Below are 17,302 nucleotides of genomic sequence, written 5' to 3' on the forward strand. Positions count from 1 at the left end.
GAGTCAAAATGTTTATGTGTTTGGAATCTCTCTACAGCATTGCAGATTTTGTCTCTACTGGTGAGCAGTGCATCTTCAAAACTAATTGACTAACTAGTAAGTGATTTGTTCTGATGACCAGTAAGCATGTTTCCTTTGAACTCTTGAAGTGGTAGCAAGAGATGTGACAGATTCTATGGCATGCAAATGACTATTGAAAATAATTATGCCATATACAAAAGCACTTGGCTCTTTGATTGTATTTGCTCATTGTATTTGCTCAAAAACACATAGTGAGAGTGGCCACCACCAGATAAATAAACATGCAAAAGTATCATCCAATATACCTGGTTTAATTGGTGTTTGTTGAGAATAAGCAGTTACACTGATAAGTTATCATCTGTCATTTTCTATTGTAATGTGATATCTGTGCCATTGGACTAATAGAGGATTATATCATATCACCATTGCCTTCAGCACAAAGAGTCACTGTGGCGTTAGTCAATGCCGGCTGACAAGTAGACCACATATAGAAACGTACAACCATTAATTCTCTACTTCTCTTGAATCAACAATTTAGTGTCAACATACTCCATGTTTTTGACTGTAGGGGGATAAAAGAGTACAGGGAGAAAGCTCACTCCTCCACACATTGAAGACAATTCCTCATGGTCCTGGAAACAGAAATCTCTCCTGCTGTAGCAGGCACTTCTGAGCACTGTGCCCGTATAATCTTATATCATCGGCTATATGTATATATACTTTTTAAAGGTTTTTTTGTTGCTAACAAGAAATATGAAGGAATCAGTGTTTGTTTGTTTGTTTCTCCAACGGCTGAGCCCCTTCACAAGTATTTGATCGAGGCGTTATAAGGCGCATTGCGCATCTGTATTATTGATACATTTTCAATTATCTATTGTCTTATTTATGAGTTAATATTCTATAAAGTTTTTCTATTCTTCTCCTTTGACATCCTTGAGTAAACTTGGAGCTATTTGGTTACCTGAAATATGAAACAGTGGTGTTATACAAGAGATCAGTGATTTTTTTTTTTTTTTTTTTTTTTTTAAATTGCTCCTTCTGTAAATTTGAATTCATACTGAAATGTTTCATGGATTTTTATAGTCTGCTATTAGTTATGTGAAAGTTACAGTGAGTAAATCCAACCTCATTTTGAAAATCATGCCCCTTGACTCCTGAAACAGACAAATCTCCTTTTGTCGATGTGGTCACTCAACAATCCAACCAAACCTTATGTCCATCTATGGACATTTTGCTGAATGTGTATGTCAACATGTATATTTAATATTTAGTATATTTACTTACAGTTGTTTCCTCCAGCATTGCTGATTCTGATAGATGTCAGGTTGTAAAGGAGACGCTGGAACTCAAAGGCAGACATTGGAGGTTTAAATCTCATATCATTTTCATGGAGTCTGGAAAAAAAGAAATAGACAGTGCATCTTAATTTAAAATGAGGACAGACATTACTTTAAATCACACTTATTTAAAAAAACAATACTTTTACAAGTTCTGAACACATTTTTATTGTTAAGATGATAACAGATGCACTGTAATATTGGCTGAACATTTTTCGTAATCTGCAGCACTACCAGGACCCACAAAGTGCAAAAGGAAAATGTAAATGTGCTGAGTTAAGCACATCTCAAGGTCTTGATCATTGAGCTTTGCCATCTGCTGAAGGATGATCCGCAAAGCCAGACTGCACATCTGACATCTGCCTGTTTTGCTCCGGGTATCATGCACTCTTTCCATCTCTGATGATAGATGCTGTGTCAGCTCATCACTGGTGATGTTGAGTTACAAAAAGATTCCCCCTTTAGTGTGTTAAAGTCCCAAAGGCAAAAAAGCAGCGGAAAGAATGGAAATGCTCATAAAATCTTCATGTATGGTTGCAAAAAAATACAATGGCATAGATGTGTGACATTTTCTGGGTATTTAACTTCAGTGTGAGGCTCTCAATAGAAAACAGTGTTGGTTGCATTTCAAAGTTTTAGTACTTTTTGACTATTTCTAAACTTTAAACAAATGCATGCATTGTAAAATGTATAACCTTTCAATAAAAACCCTTTCACAAAGGGTCTTATTGTTGACCTATTTCCATGCTTGAGCTTAAGGATAAATTAACTCCTATAATAACCATCATATTATGTTCAATCAAGTTCATTATGCATTCCAGTGTGTTTCCTACCCTATATTTTATTTGATCCATTGTTTTCAGCAAAAGATTAACTCTCTTTTAGATACTCTATGTAAGACCTCATTTCTTCCATAACACCTACAACCATGCAACCGACTAAGTATGTGTACCACTCTTTCTATCTCCCCTGATGTGGTGGGCACCCTGGACTGACGTGTAGGCACAGTAATAAAGAGAGGCAATTACAAACTGGGCCTCAAAGCTATGGTGATGGATCTGGTAAGACCGAGATAAGCAGAGTGTGCATGAAAGTGAACAAAGTCTGCATCATGGTCTCCATATGGAGCATCATTGTCCCCTTTAATCTGCACCAAGCAGAGCACAGGGACCCACATGGTAATTAGGCTTGCTCTGCCGAGGATGAGAGATCACTGAGAGAGAGAAACCCAAGATGATACTGGACATGCACAGACCCTTTGAGCGATAACAGTGATAAATATACAAAGGAGATGAGAGAATTAGACCCATGAGGTGTGTTAAAACAAGCTTGTGTTTTTGGGGTGAATGACCCCAGCGTTTAGAAGTAAAAAGAAAAAAAAAAAAATCAGCTCATTACTGAATTAGTGACAGTACTTTTTCTTGCCTTTGCTCAGTCAAAGCCATGCTGGGCTGTCTTCAATATGTAATAATCATGTGTAAAAGCAGAAGAAATTTTCTTGATAGAATCTGTTAAATATTAAAAGCACTTTCATCAACTTTTGACCATTAAACAGGGAAGAATACTGATTATGGATGGACTGAGAACCAACTATTATAAAAGGAGTTGAGCATCTGATAATTTCCTTGAAAAATAAAAACACGGACATGTATCAGATATACAAAAATAATTGCAGAGAGGAGAAAAGGCTTTGTTTTCTCGATTCAGGCGAACGGAGGGTCTGTTTCATAGAGGAGTGGATACTGATATGCAATCACTTCCTCTCCTTATTTACCCACAGTGAAATCTCTACCCTTCTACATAATTTTGAAACAACCGGTGTTCCAGATAGATGCAATAGATCAGCATATTTATCTGTGTAGAATGCAGATATTGTCGGTTAAGACAGTAGGGGAACCATGTTTTTGTCACATACCTGGACACTATACGAGATACACGACCATATTTGAAATCAAAGGATGTGTGGCTTTTTCAAACCATGTCACCAGATGGCCACACTTCTGGCACTTGAATTTCCACAATTCCCATGGTGTCTTGTCTGAGTGTGTGACAATGGGAGCCAGAGAGTATTGAGGAATGATACAGTGCATTTAGTGGGGCACATCTGTGCATACACCTGATGAGTATAATGAGATCTGTGGAGAAGTTCTTCAGGAGAGCACTAATTGAAAATCTATGTACACCAAGCTTCAGCGCCTTTTAGAAAGGGAACCAAAGACATATTTCAGCCAGGGCTCTTGGTTCAGGAGGAAACTCATTACTTCGTGCAGTCACCAGAGAGAGCCATGGAGAGAACAGGGGCATGAGCTGTGTCCCATTTCAGTGACTGACACAACACACAATGAAGGTGTTCTTCCTTGGACTTTTAAAGCAGGTATCGGGAGACTTCCCCTTAGATTACCTGCCAAAGGAACTTGCGGTCTTTAATTGCCTTGGAAAGTAAAATATTTTAGTACAAGTTGATCAGCAAGATGTTCTCCAAATTAATAGCTCCTCAAGAGCTGCAAAGTGCCATGAAGGTGCAATAAATCTATTAGGTAAAGTCAGAGCAAGAAACTGATTAAAAATGTATTTCTGATAACCCCTGCCAATACATGTATCTGCCTCTTCCTCTTCTTCCTCTTCCACATCAATGAAGCCTATTAGCAAGATGGAGTTATTCTTAAAAAAATATAATTGAAAATATCCATTTTGAGAGAGGCCTTCACCACAGGAGTCCCAAAACATCCTTTTTTATACATTCCGTACTAAACACGCTTCTGGCGTCAGAAATGACGTAATTCTTTGTGGAGTACATTCACAAAAGAAGTAGGAAATATTTCTGAGATGCTGTGCCTTGAGTGCAGTGCCTTCATGTCCTGTTCCTGGATGTAGCCATCAGACTAGCGGAACATTGTGGTCATAGAGGGATAGACATGTCAGCAGCAATGCTCAGGTAGGCAATTAACTTATGATCAATTGATACTGACGGTCCAAGATATTCAGAGAAAATTACCCCCACACCATAACCCGGCAGTTAGCAAGAGAAGGTAAACACAAGGCAGGAAGTATCCATAAATTAGCGTTGCTCACACCAAATTCTGACATAACCATCTGATACCTGCTGCAGAAATCAAGATTCACCAAACTCGGCACCAAAAATCACAGTTCATTGAAAGTCACTTCAGTTGTCTTTCTTCGGAATTCTGTTATTGGTTTGAACTTCAGTAGACTGTATTTATCATGTTTGGATGCCTGAGTGCATTGAGCTCCTTAGATGTGATTGGCTAACTAGATATTTGGGGGAACAAGCAGTTGCAGAGGTGTAAGTAATAATGAACAGAGTAAGTGTACGTGGAGTCTCTGTGTACCCAACATTGCAGACCTAGGTCAAACTATAAACATTTTTCTGCTACTAGGAGCTTAATCAACTAGGAAACATATATCTTTATGTTTTGGATCTCAACATCACCAATGGACCCTGAGACAAAAGATATGTTTTTTATCTGCTGTTAGTGTGACATTAATGTGATCTTTATCAATTTTTAAGATTAAAAAAAAAAGCAGTTTCCCCTATGTGCAATGATGAGAATGAGTTCCAAAGACATCAAGAACTTCAAAAGACATCCTGAGGCAAAGACAATTGTTAATTGTACAACCTATGGAAATTATAATGCTATTGTTCATTTGGCAGATGATATGTATTTGATACATGCTGGATACATTGCGACATGCAATTAAAGTAATCAAAGTATCAAATAGACCAAAGGAAACTCATTATAGCAACATAATGATAAACATTAGATGGTTACCTACATGTTCAGAAATCAAGTTACAGAGGCCATGTATAGATGTATCAAGTGGATGACTTCATGGTTAAGTGCCATGGTGGTAATAGAAAAATATTTGCTTGCACAAATAAGCAATATTCATTCACATATAGATGGTTTTCTGATCACAAGTGATCACTGAAGATACATGTACTGATTCTGTAAAATGCCAGCTGAAACCTCACTCCAGCTTGAAGTATTCACATTTCATTGGGTCACTCAGGAGGGAATTCAAAGTCAATTGAAAAATGGCCTTTGAAAATCCCATCTTTTTTCAGTCATATTTGTGTAGTCCTTTTTCATTGCAATCTTAACTCTGGTGGGTAGGTTTGCACTTTCCAAAATTTCTTTTTTCCAGTAAAAATCCTGCAACACACATTTTGTTCAACTTCTTCAAAATTTTATACTGTGCTTGTTTTTTTTTTAACATGCCTCTCAGCAGCAGCCAGCAACCTACTTCTTATTATCACAGAAACGGCAAGTGTGATCCCAAACTATGTGGAGGCTCTATAGGACTGTTATGAGCTAATGGACTGGAACATTCTTGGTGGAGCACACAGTGTGGGCAATGCTGAGCTCCCAAGCTGCACATTATCCCAATTTAAATGTGGACACTTCGCTACCATTAAACAGTTTGTTGTTTTCTGTGGTTCATTTAAAATCAAATTGTGGAAAAAAGGGAAAACTAAATCCATTTTACAGAAACTAGAGTTTGTGGGGCAGAATATAACTGAAGGATGCTGAAGAGAATTCAAGAAAGGATAATGGAAGCATACATTAATAAAGTGTATGCGTGTGTTTATAGTTGTGGATAGATATAGCGTAGTCTGCAATCAATCATTCTTGACTTATGCTGGTATACACACACAGTTTGGTTTCGTTCACTGTGTAAGTACCTATTCTTACACAGGGATACTATTCCTCAGGTTGCAGTGATTCATGTGAAGCTGATGAGTCTTCTTCAACAAGTCTAGACTGGATATAAACTGACAGAGAGATATTGCAATAAAGTCAATCCATAGGAAATGATGTGGGTGTTATCTTGTATTTTATCATCTTGAAACAAATAAGTCATAAAAAGCATGGATTCAGATGCCTCAAAACAGACTTTTCAGACTACAGCAACACAAACAAGCTCAGGGCAAGGGATCGCAGTGCAGCAAAAACCAAAATGCAGGCTGGCCCAAGACAACTTAATCAGTGATTTAATCTCCATCTCCAAACAGAGATGCTAATCAAGTGTCTGCAGCCCACACAAACTATTACAACAGGCACATACACAGTTGAGGTGACACTAGAAACCAGGAAAACAAAACAAAACAAAACTGAAGAATGTTGGTGAGGGGTAATGTAAATTCTATCTGTCTGTGTGTGAAGAACTGTGACCCACTTAAGTTTGACTGCTTTTGATTCACAATATTTCACTTTTAAATCTTGCAGTTATACAGAAGTTCCTTTCCCTAGAATTTCAAGATCATTTAAACACACATTTAAACTGCATGTAATTATCTGGATGTTGACAATTGTAACTGAAACAATTTTTTTGGATATTATCCTATTTTCAGTTATTACATGAAATCACTTCTTGAGTAAATTCATTAGACTGAACAATACCTAAAATGATATTGAAAAATAAAGCAACTACCAGAGTTATTTCACAGAATCCTATGAAAGTTGACGTTTTAGTTACTTTTACTACCTTCTTTCTGACAGCCAAATGGATTTTTCCACACTCACTATATGTATTGATACATTGTTATTTGCCCTGATTAGTTGGCATCATATTTGTCATCAATTGTTAAAAAAAGATACTTTATTTTTAGTATATAATTCTTTTTTCCTGTTGTAATCAATACCACTGCTACTAATGCTGTCTGCTTTGGCATGTACCTTAACTCAAGAAATGTTCAACGCCATCCCATGGAACTTTGCTCAATATGTTTGCAGCTTGATTCCTGTCATTATTGGCTCTCTTATGCACTGCCGCAGTTAAGTAGGGATTATTGATTCTTGTAAAATTTCAAATAGCATTTACATGCCCAGATGGATTTGCTCTCAGTTTTAATTAATGATTGTGCATGGCTGGATCCACCAGAAAATATTTAATACTTTTTCCTGAGCCATGGGGGAAAAAAAAAATTACATTATGAAAAGGTTTTAAGTGTAACCCTGTAGTTTGTGGTTTTTTGCTAAAATCTTGTGGTAATTTCTGATTATTAAATGACCTTAAGTATATTTTATATACAATATTTTTCAGTATTTAAGATTGGGATGAGTCACCTGTTCATTATAAAGGTAGATCAGAATATTTCTTATGCTTCCATGGAAATGGCTTCTAACGTACGATTAATAGGGAATATGCTTACAAGTTCTACCTATTTGCTGCATGACATCAGGTCCACTCTAAAATCAAGTTCTCTGCATCTTGTTGATATAATATAGTCAGCACTCCTTTTCAGCAAGGACCTGGTCTTATTTCACTCCATATTACCTTCCCCGGCTTCAGCTTCATGTGAGTGTGACCTCCTGGGCTCAACCAGAAAATCACACTCCAAATTAATCTTTTTCTCCAATTATTATACACAAAACTTTCCCATATACCTATGGATCTTAAATGTATTAGGACACTTAATCTGTATCAACCTGCTTATTTCTCCCTGGCCACCTATAATGACAGAATATCTTCAGGCGCAGTTAATTTTCAGTGTAATATTAACTTTGGCTCCCCTTTGAGTACACTTTCTTGTACTTTTGGTGCCATATTCTGATGCTCAACATGTTTCAATTTACTGAAACGATCTGCTGAAAGTCAAAAATTGAAATATTATGCTGCAGCTCTGTACCTGCCAGAGATACATGGCAGCTGGTGCAGGGAGCAAGCCAGTTCATCACTGCCTTCTCAACCTATTGTTATGCTGGGGTGACAACAGTTAAGTCAATGTGAACAAACAGCAATTGTTGCATTTATGTCCTGTATAGGATGTATTTGGTGAAATCTATATGTATTTAACAAGAGAACGGTCAGGCTCCCCATTGTACAGACAACTGAAAAGTAAAGTTAAAATTCAAGCATATTATTTTCAGATAAATATTTTGAAAATTGAATGCATCCCATGCCTGCATCTTTTTACCTGACAATGAAGGAGTTCTGCGGTATGAGGCCATGGTCTTGTTCGAGGTCTTGTTCGGGTGAAAGGTCTGCAGACACCATGATTCCAGGGCCTTGGAGGAACAGGCTGACACGTTCAGGGAGCAGCTCAGGTGTCTCTGAGGTGAAGGTGATGGAGAGGAGCTGGCCATAACTGTGGACTTGGTGACCCAGGAATTTCCCTAGAGGGAGAGGATTGCATACAGATAAATTTATGAATTCTCAGCCAATCCTGACAATTTTAAACTACAGATACTATATATTAAATGGATTTTTTTTGATAAAACCCTAATTGCTTAGTTTTATATACATTCTGGAAAACATACTACTTATTTTTTTGTACTTCAGTCTTTCTTCATATGAGAATATTAGGAGAGAGAGTGAGAGGCTTTCGGTGTACAGCGAGAGTTTCTGAGCATTTATCCACCCTATAATCTCTGGCTCATTACTACACATTAAGAGGACTTCAAAGAGCCGAACCACTGCTAACTGCCCTGCCTCCCCCATCTTCTCCACCACCAGACCAAACATGCAGAAACTTTGAACTGGGAAAAAAAAAAAAAAATTATGAATAGAACGATATTATTCATTTTCATCACATTTTTGTTCTGGAAATATTAAGGCAGGTGATGTGAAAACAAAAGAGTATTACTGTAATGTATAAGTGAAGTTGCAGCTTTGACTCTGTTATACCGGGAAGTATAAAATGTTTATATCAAAAACAACACAATATTAGGCAGTAATCTTAATTACTCATCTGACTTTTTTTTCCCCTTAAGAACATGTATCATGAATATTTAGATGTAATATTCATTCCTTATCCACAACATTAATCCTGCAGACAGTGTCCCAGTTGCAGCCAATTTCATTTAGCATGAAGTTGCATTTGATAGTTGGTGTCAAACCTGTGACCTACCAGTGTCTGTCATCATTCTGTCACAGGGCATAGATATGACCGTTTTCAAGTGCTATTTGGTTTACTTGAGTGTTGACTGATATTGAATTTTGATTAAACATTTCCGTGTAAATCATTTTCTAATAACCCATTCAGTAAATCCTGTGTTAATGTGCACCAATCTTAAACCATTGCTGGATGACCTGACTCACATAAACTCAGTGTGAGGCATGAAACTGATTCTTTCTGAGCAGAAAAAGAACAGACACTTGATTTAAGTCAGAGAGAAAAACAGTTACTGTGGTTTTCTCTGCAATCAGCATCATTATGAACCAATTTTTGCATGTAACTTAGAATATTTTAAATACAGGGATGCAAGCAATTAGGAACATTTATTGCAGCCCCACTGCATACAGATATCATGTATGCAATTCCTTTTTCAGTATTTCTCACTGCATGCTGCACCATCCCCCTGATTTGCTAATAAACAAATAAATAAAAGATAAATTAAAAAAAACCCAGCGGGACATGGTGGGAAAGAGGTTAGTGTTTCCAAGAATTCCAGCAAGAAGGTTTCGGATTAGGGTTAGGAACATGTAGAGGAAAACACAAGATATGTGTGGATGTAATCTATGACACCCACCTTTATCCATTCCAAGGAAGGAACCTAAATGCCACGTGGGATGACATACGGATTTCCACAATAATCGTGTAACAACTTTTCCTAGTTGCTTTACACAGAAGCATGGTCACATTAACGTTCATTTTTACAGTTTATAGTTTACATTGCATTCACACTTTCTTATAAAATATTCGTCAACATATATACTAAGAAAAAAAACAAGTCACACAGGATAATGCAAATCAATGTAAGATAAATGTAAATATTTTAATATCCATTTTCTGCAAAGCAAATCTGAGGAGCAAGGCAACTTAATATGATGGGAGTAAAATTTGATTAGCTACAAATCATTTGTACACTGCATTAATGACATCTGACAAGTCCAAGTGCTTCATAGCACAGTACTATTTGTTCTACTTTACGGCAACAACACCGGGTGATCTTGTCCCACTTCCTTGGCGTTATTGATTTAAATTTTACCAGAGAGTCATATTAAGTATTACTGAGGTAACAATCATCTTTATATCAACACTTTGCTCTTTGCTCACATTTGATTGATTCAGTTATTATCCCATACAATTTCCCAGCGGCAAACCACAGCCACCTAAACAAGCCAATTAAGATAAAAAAAAAACAACTAACTTTTCATTCATGCCTGAATATCATAATCATCAACAAGGGATTTTTCAAATCTAGTTTCACCTGAAATATCAGCAAGGGGGTTTATGCTCTTGATGAGTGACTGCGGAACTGACAGGCAGCACACTTGGCAGCAACCTTTTTCTGGAGTGTAATCGTGTGTGAAGTACATCTTGAACTCTTCCATGGGGGTGGTAGAGCTTAAGAATTGAGAAGGTGATCCTTCTTGCAAAGGGCCATTGAAGTAATTCTGAGAGATTAACCTTTGTTTTGTCAGCCGCCATCTTTTGACAATATCCCGCTGATTAATGGATATTATATTAGAAAAATAAAACAATTTGACAATCTGAGCAATTGGTAATGTATAACATACTGTTGTGTTCCAGTGGTTATGCTTTTAATGTTTTACATAAAATTGGATCCATCATGATTTTTATTCAATCTGAACCTAATTCTTTCATCATTTCATGATCCAGTGAATTGGCTATCCATAACTTAATTAGGCTGATTATTCTTTACAGAATTGTTATTTTATCATTCAAAGTACATTTTGTTGTAGCCTATGTTTTTGAACATTTTAGTAAGACTTATTTGTCTCTAAAAAGCCTCTATCCCAATGCTCTTTACAAACCAACCAGCAAAACTACACCAACTGAGTAATGCTCATTATTCAGCTGTGGGCTCAGCACTGGCTGGGAAAAGAAGAATCAGCAAAAGAACAGGCAGTGTCAAAAGATGAATAGTGCTTTTGTTCATAGTCCTATAAAGCATTAATCATGCCAATTTGGCATTGGAGGGAAAAATAAATAATAATCACAACCAACCAAGAAAAGAAGAACTACATTACCAATAACCAGTCACTAATGACAACAGAACAAGTGGCAACACATTTCTCAAGTCAAATGTGCTATTGCATCAAAAAGTAGTTCCAGAATAATTATTGATAGTGGAGAATTAGTCTGTCAATCTGGAGAGAGAAGAGGATCAGATAACATTAATGTTCTCTTTGGCTGGCCTACCTTACATGAGCTCTCTTAAACCTATATATTTGAGTGAAAAAAGCCGAGGAACTTAAACCAAATAATCAATTAATCATAACCCTTGAATCTGACAAGCAGTTGGAGTTAAAACATTCAAAGCAATCTGTCTAGCAGAACTAACTGTTTATATTTATGAAAGACTGCCTGATCAGTACCCAATATTTGATATGGATATTTGCAAGTGAATCATACTTCTATACCTGAAAGAGTTGATGTTTTTGCAAAATGTAAATATTGGTACACAAAAAAAAAGAGTCATATTAAATTGTTGAATATTCTGTTACAACCAGTGGCATATCCACTACCAATTTCGAAACAACATTGGAATCCAAAAGTGAATAAAACCTAAATGTGATGATAAAATCTTTTAAGTATTGTGAATAGACAATAAGTTTTTGTAAAGTTTTCATACTGGTCAAATTTTCAAATTTTAGCTATTTCTTGGCTTATAAAATTAGATGGGTAGGATTGTGCTTGTGGGGTGGAGTTAAACAATTTATATCATATCTATATCTATATCTATATCTATATCTATATCTATATCTATATCTATATATACCTATATACCTATATATATACATACATATATACATACATATATATCTATATCTATATCTATATATATAAAATTTATATATTATATCAAATATGTATATATATTTCCAAGAATATAATATGACGGCCGTGTTTCAGACAAATTTTTCTCCATTTCAGCTGAATGTGAACATAGAGGGAAATTGATATATTCTCTGCCCAAGTAACTCCACTGATGGTGCTTTTTATTCGCAAAAAGATTAAATGTGTAAGTGACTTTACACATTTTGTGAAACAAAGGGGAAAATGTTAAGGGAATGCCACACTGTAATAACAAGTAATGTAACAAACCCATTCATAGAAAATAAAAGCCAACAGATATTACTATTGAAGTGATTAATTGGATATAAATACCACACGTTCCTTGCATAACGGAAGGTAATGATCCCAGTAATACTGTGACAGAGGGAATATTTTCTCTCAAAGTGTTCCCTTATGGTTGTGACTCGTTATGTTCCAGATGTTGTTAGTTTGTCTTTTCTGTCTGACTTGCATCATTTGTGGTTCCTAGACATTCTTTCCCTGTCTGTGAGGAAGGAGATATCAAAGCATCCGGGCCGAATAGACCTTTAAGGAGGAGCCTGCATGATGGTGTGTCCCTCTCCCAGTAATAAATTTCCATAAAGCTGTCAGTGAAGGGATTATTCATGTTTGAGTGTGATCTTCTGTATGACAATGGATTTGTATTCATTATTGTATCTACAATGACAAATAGAAGAGAATGAAAGTCTAACCAGCTTTAAATACCACAGCAAGTTACAGCCAAAGGCTAAATGAGAATTTATCTTTTCTTACCACACAGTCTCTATAGCATTTAGCATAGTACTGAATTTATTTAGATGAATGGATTCATTAACACCAGTAGAAAGGAAGTCAAAACATCCTCAATAATTTCTCAATGGTGTTATCTACTGAAGTATTATGGTTACACGAGGGAATAAAGTACTAGAAATTGATGACGTTCAGCAAAATGAACATTGAAGTTCTCATTGATTTGAAAAACAAATCATCAGACTTATAGCCATGTCTTCTGTATCGCAGCTGTTTAACATAGTGGCGGACACTGAGTAGCGGGGCCTCTCACCCCACAGGACGAGGGGCTGGGGGCGTGGTTTAGTACAGGTACATACACTGCGTGCACAATTAGGCAAGTTGTATTTTTGAGGATTAATTTAGTTTTTGTACAACTACAGTGCTCATGGCCAATCCAAAATGTTAAACCCTCAACCCTGAACATTTTAGTAAAAGTGAAGTTTTGGCATTCTTTAATAAAATATCTCTATGTACACCATTATTACACCATGTACACCATATATATATGTACTACTTATTATGCAACTAGCTGAGAAGATTTTCCCATGTCACGTGTTTATTTTCACATGTGAGATTTTCACATATTTTAAAGTGAGAATTATAAACAGTTATGAAAGTGACCAATATAGCCATCTTTTTTTTTTTTTTTTTTTTGATAAATCACAGGCCTTCCATTCACGGACCAAGTTTCTTGATCTGGTTAGAATCAAGATTTTGTGCAGTCGCAACCACAGCCTCCCAGACACTGTTCAGAGAGGGTTTACCTTCACTGTAGATCTCCTGCTCAAGGCCCCAAAAGTTCTCAATAGGGTTTAAGTCAGCTGAAGAAGGGAGCCATGTCAGTTTTTCCCTCTGTAAGGCCTTTACTGGCCAGCTACGCAGTGGAGTACTTTGATTTTTATGCAAGACAATGCTCATTACATGCATCAAAGTCTTCTTGAAAGAGACTTTTTCCTGTACCACTGCTTGAAGAAAGTGTCCTCTAAAAATTGGCAGTACGTCTTAGAGTTGATTTTGAGTCTATTTTCAACCCGAAAAGGTCCAAGTAGATCATCTTTAATAAAACCTGCCCATACAACTGCCCCACCCTGCTGCCATCTGAGTCAAAGTGGAGCTCTGTGTCCGTTACTGATCCAACCAAGGGTTGATCTCATTAGGCCACACCCTTCCTCATAACACATATACACATCCCCTGATATGCATTAAATCCAATAAGCATTCAAGTTTAAAATGATGATATGGTCAAAATAATCACTGATCACTTATTAAAGTTGGACTCATGCACGAATCTGAGACTCCATCAGCTTTTCCTCGCCGAGCACCGCAACATCTACATTGCTTTAAATCTATTTTCTGGGGAGAAGAAGGACTTGTAGACAGTAAATGTCACTGCCCAATGTAATACATTGTTACAATCAATGGGCTGGACCCTGAAAAATTACATATTTCCTAAATTTGAACTCAGCACACAGTATTAGCATGAAAGGATCATTACTATCTTTCCACTAGAAATGGTCCGAAGTTTCTGACACTGATACCTTTTTTCTTATGATTGCCTTTTCAACCAGACATGTGACCTAAAGACACAACCCACTTGTATACATAGAAGTATTTGTATATTGAGAAATACAAATGGTTAAAGTTGATGAAAAAGAATCAGGAGCTGTCCAAATTCCTTCATATAAGAATTCTTTTAAACACTACAGGTATAAAAAGACATATATAGAAAAACTGAAAAGAAGGTAGAAAGATGTACAAAAATGCAATTGTTTTTTATCTGAAAGTCTTTTGGAAAATTGCAGCAGATTTTTATGGAACCTGGGAAATAGTCTGAAAGCTTTTGAGCAAAATCACAAAAGCAACATTTTGATGTACATATGAGGAACTGATAAAACTGGTTTGTTAGTCCATTTCATGGATTATACTTAATATTTAAGATTTTATATTTTTCTCCAAGTATGTGCACCATATGATGGTTATACCAGTGAAAATTATACTCATTTCAGATGACTTTTAAACAAGCGTGAAGTGTTAACTTTATAGATATACCAAGTGAATTCAAGTGCAAGCAACTTTAGAAAAGTGATAATTTCTAAGTTTTATCTTGTTTGGTTAACCTGTACAAAAACAAAAAAAGCTTTTGCTTTGTTGCGTGTTTGTGTGCCTCGGGCTCGGGAGCTTATCAGTGTTCCCAGATATCTATGGTCCTGAGTTCATACATTGCTTATCTCTGTCTGATCAGCTGTTATTTACACTACTGCTGGCATCTCTTCTGGGTCATAATGTGTCTTGTAAAAGGGAAAAGTATTTTAGGTGTTTATTTTGTCTTGTCCTTGTCTTAATTACTTTGGTGTTCCATCTTAGTTGCAGCCTGTTTATGAGGACAAGGGTTTCCTTGGATTTATGTTATAGCTAAAATGGGATTTGAACTGTCAGAATCAAGCAAAATTAAGATGAACAACAATGAAAAACAACGCATGAATTTTAGTAGACAACCAAAACGGGCAAGAAATAAAATTATTCTCCACTATTTCTGTTAAGTTGTAGATGCTAAATTTGCTCTGAAATCAAGTCTATGTTGCAGTTGATACTCTGCCAAGAACACATAAACTTGCCCGCAAGTGATGGATGCTTAGATAACTTTTGGGGAATGACCAAGGAGTTTGCAATCAATCGGAGATTTGGACTTGGCTCAAGTCAAATGCAATAAACTCGATTTCAATTAAATCAGTGCCAGCTCACACAAATATAAGGCTCACTGCAGTTCAATCTTTGACCATCCCTGCAGACAGACCGAGGGCAAAAGTTGAATGGGCAATCTTTAAAATTTTAAATAGTTCTCTAAGCATTGCTTATCTATGAGATAGCAAGGAAGTTTAATTTATATTTAAGGCCTCTGTAAAACTAAAAGACCCTCCCATTAAAACTTGCATTAATCTAAGGATTCAAATAAAACAGAGAATAAATCATCTATATATATATATGAAGAGTCAAATCTGTCTTCTGTCTGGGAGAAAAACTGCAGGAAAAAAGTAGGGTCGTAGTAAAGGGTTGTTTCAGCTCTGAAAAATCTTGTTCAACCCACATATATAGTTTCTCAGATGAAACTTTGAAAGGTCTTTGCCTTAATAGAATTTCAGTAAAATGATAACAGGCAGGTTAGCAGGATTGTAACTGTATCAAGGATTGTAACTGCTTACTATGTTACGAACAAATTAATGAATTGCACTGAGCTGAAACAAGAAGATGGAACCAATTCATTAAATTCATCAATTCCTATAAATCTGCTGTGTCAATTCATTAAACGTAAGTGATGAAAGGACAAACAGAGAATCTGACAAGGAATGAGACTTGAGCTCAAACTGAATCACAAACTGGACAGATTACACGAAATAAGACTGGTGAGTCTGAGGGCCAGACAAGAGGAGGCGACACCGGCTGACAAGGATTGATTAACAAGTACAGGCGAAACACAGACCGGAACAGGATGTGAACACATAGAAGGAAGGCGAGGATGCAAAGAGAGAACGAGAAACTAAGACATGCATTAAACAGAGAACTTTAAACTCCATAAACCCAAAGATAAAACAAATCAGAGAAAAGCAAAAGGCTATACATGAAAAAAAAACAAAGGAAAACTTGGAATAACTAAGTTCAAGGACAAAAAAAGCAAAATCATAAAAGGTCCTCACATGAAAGTCTCAAAACACAGAGTCCAATTGTATTGTTTGAAGCTTCCAGCTGTACTTGCAGCTTGAATATTCACAGAGGAAAAAAAACGTCGTCATTTTCAGTCATTTATCACATTTAGCTAGCCCATCTCAAACTACAACGTCACTTTCAATCCAAGTTATTAAGGAATGTGGAGTATCTATTGTATGATGTCAAACACTTGGAGCTGAAATTTGATTAAAATGAGGTTTCTTTCTTTTTTTTTTTTTTTTAACCAAGGCCCATACATAGTCGCACCTTGTCATAGTCATCCAGTCAGCTGTATTTTTCAGACTGACCTTTGGTTTAAAACTTGTAATTGTTAATATCGTGGCTCTTAAAATAGTTAAAAAACTGAATTGTCATAGAGATTGTCATGAATGAGCAAAAACTATTCTGAACAAGAATTTATGCAATGCCAAACCACTGCATGACTCTCCCTTAGCAGACCAAGGCAAAATCTGGAAAAGTGCCACGAGGCGTCCTCATGGGTGACTATAGATCCTCATCCATTGTAGAGTGCGATTGAGGGCACTCCTATTAATCCTCGCTATCTTTACTTGACTCTATTGTCAGCTTCATAATAGCTTAAGGTGTGCCATTAGCGACTTTGCCGTCCAAGCTATTTTACACAGGAATAAACGGATTCTTTTTAATTGCATCCCATTTGCAG

General features: G+C 36.4%; 1 protein-coding gene across 1 annotated transcript in view; it reads right to left on the bottom strand.

Moving 5' to 3' along the window:
• Positions 1 to 17,302, bottom strand: part of lamc3 (laminin, gamma 3) — a 133,288-nt gene that overhangs the window by 40,719 nt on the left and 75,267 nt on the right. Inside the window, exons 11-12 of the mRNA XM_086152995.1 lie at positions 8,299 to 8,497; positions 1,306 to 1,415 (exon numbers count right to left, since the gene is read on the bottom strand). Of these exons, the coding sequence (XP_086009121.1) occupies positions 1,306 to 1,415; positions 8,299 to 8,497 (309 nt within the window). The remainder of the gene's footprint in view (positions 1 to 1,305; positions 1,416 to 8,298; positions 8,498 to 17,302) is intronic.

The sequence above is a fragment of the Fistularia commersonii genome, chromosome 9 (assembly GCF_037954325.1).
Source record: "Fistularia commersonii isolate RoL2024-O1a breed Wild chromosome 9, RoL_Fcom_v1.0, whole genome shotgun sequence".
NCBI lineage: Eukaryota > Metazoa > Chordata > Actinopteri > Syngnathiformes > Fistulariidae > Fistularia > Fistularia commersonii.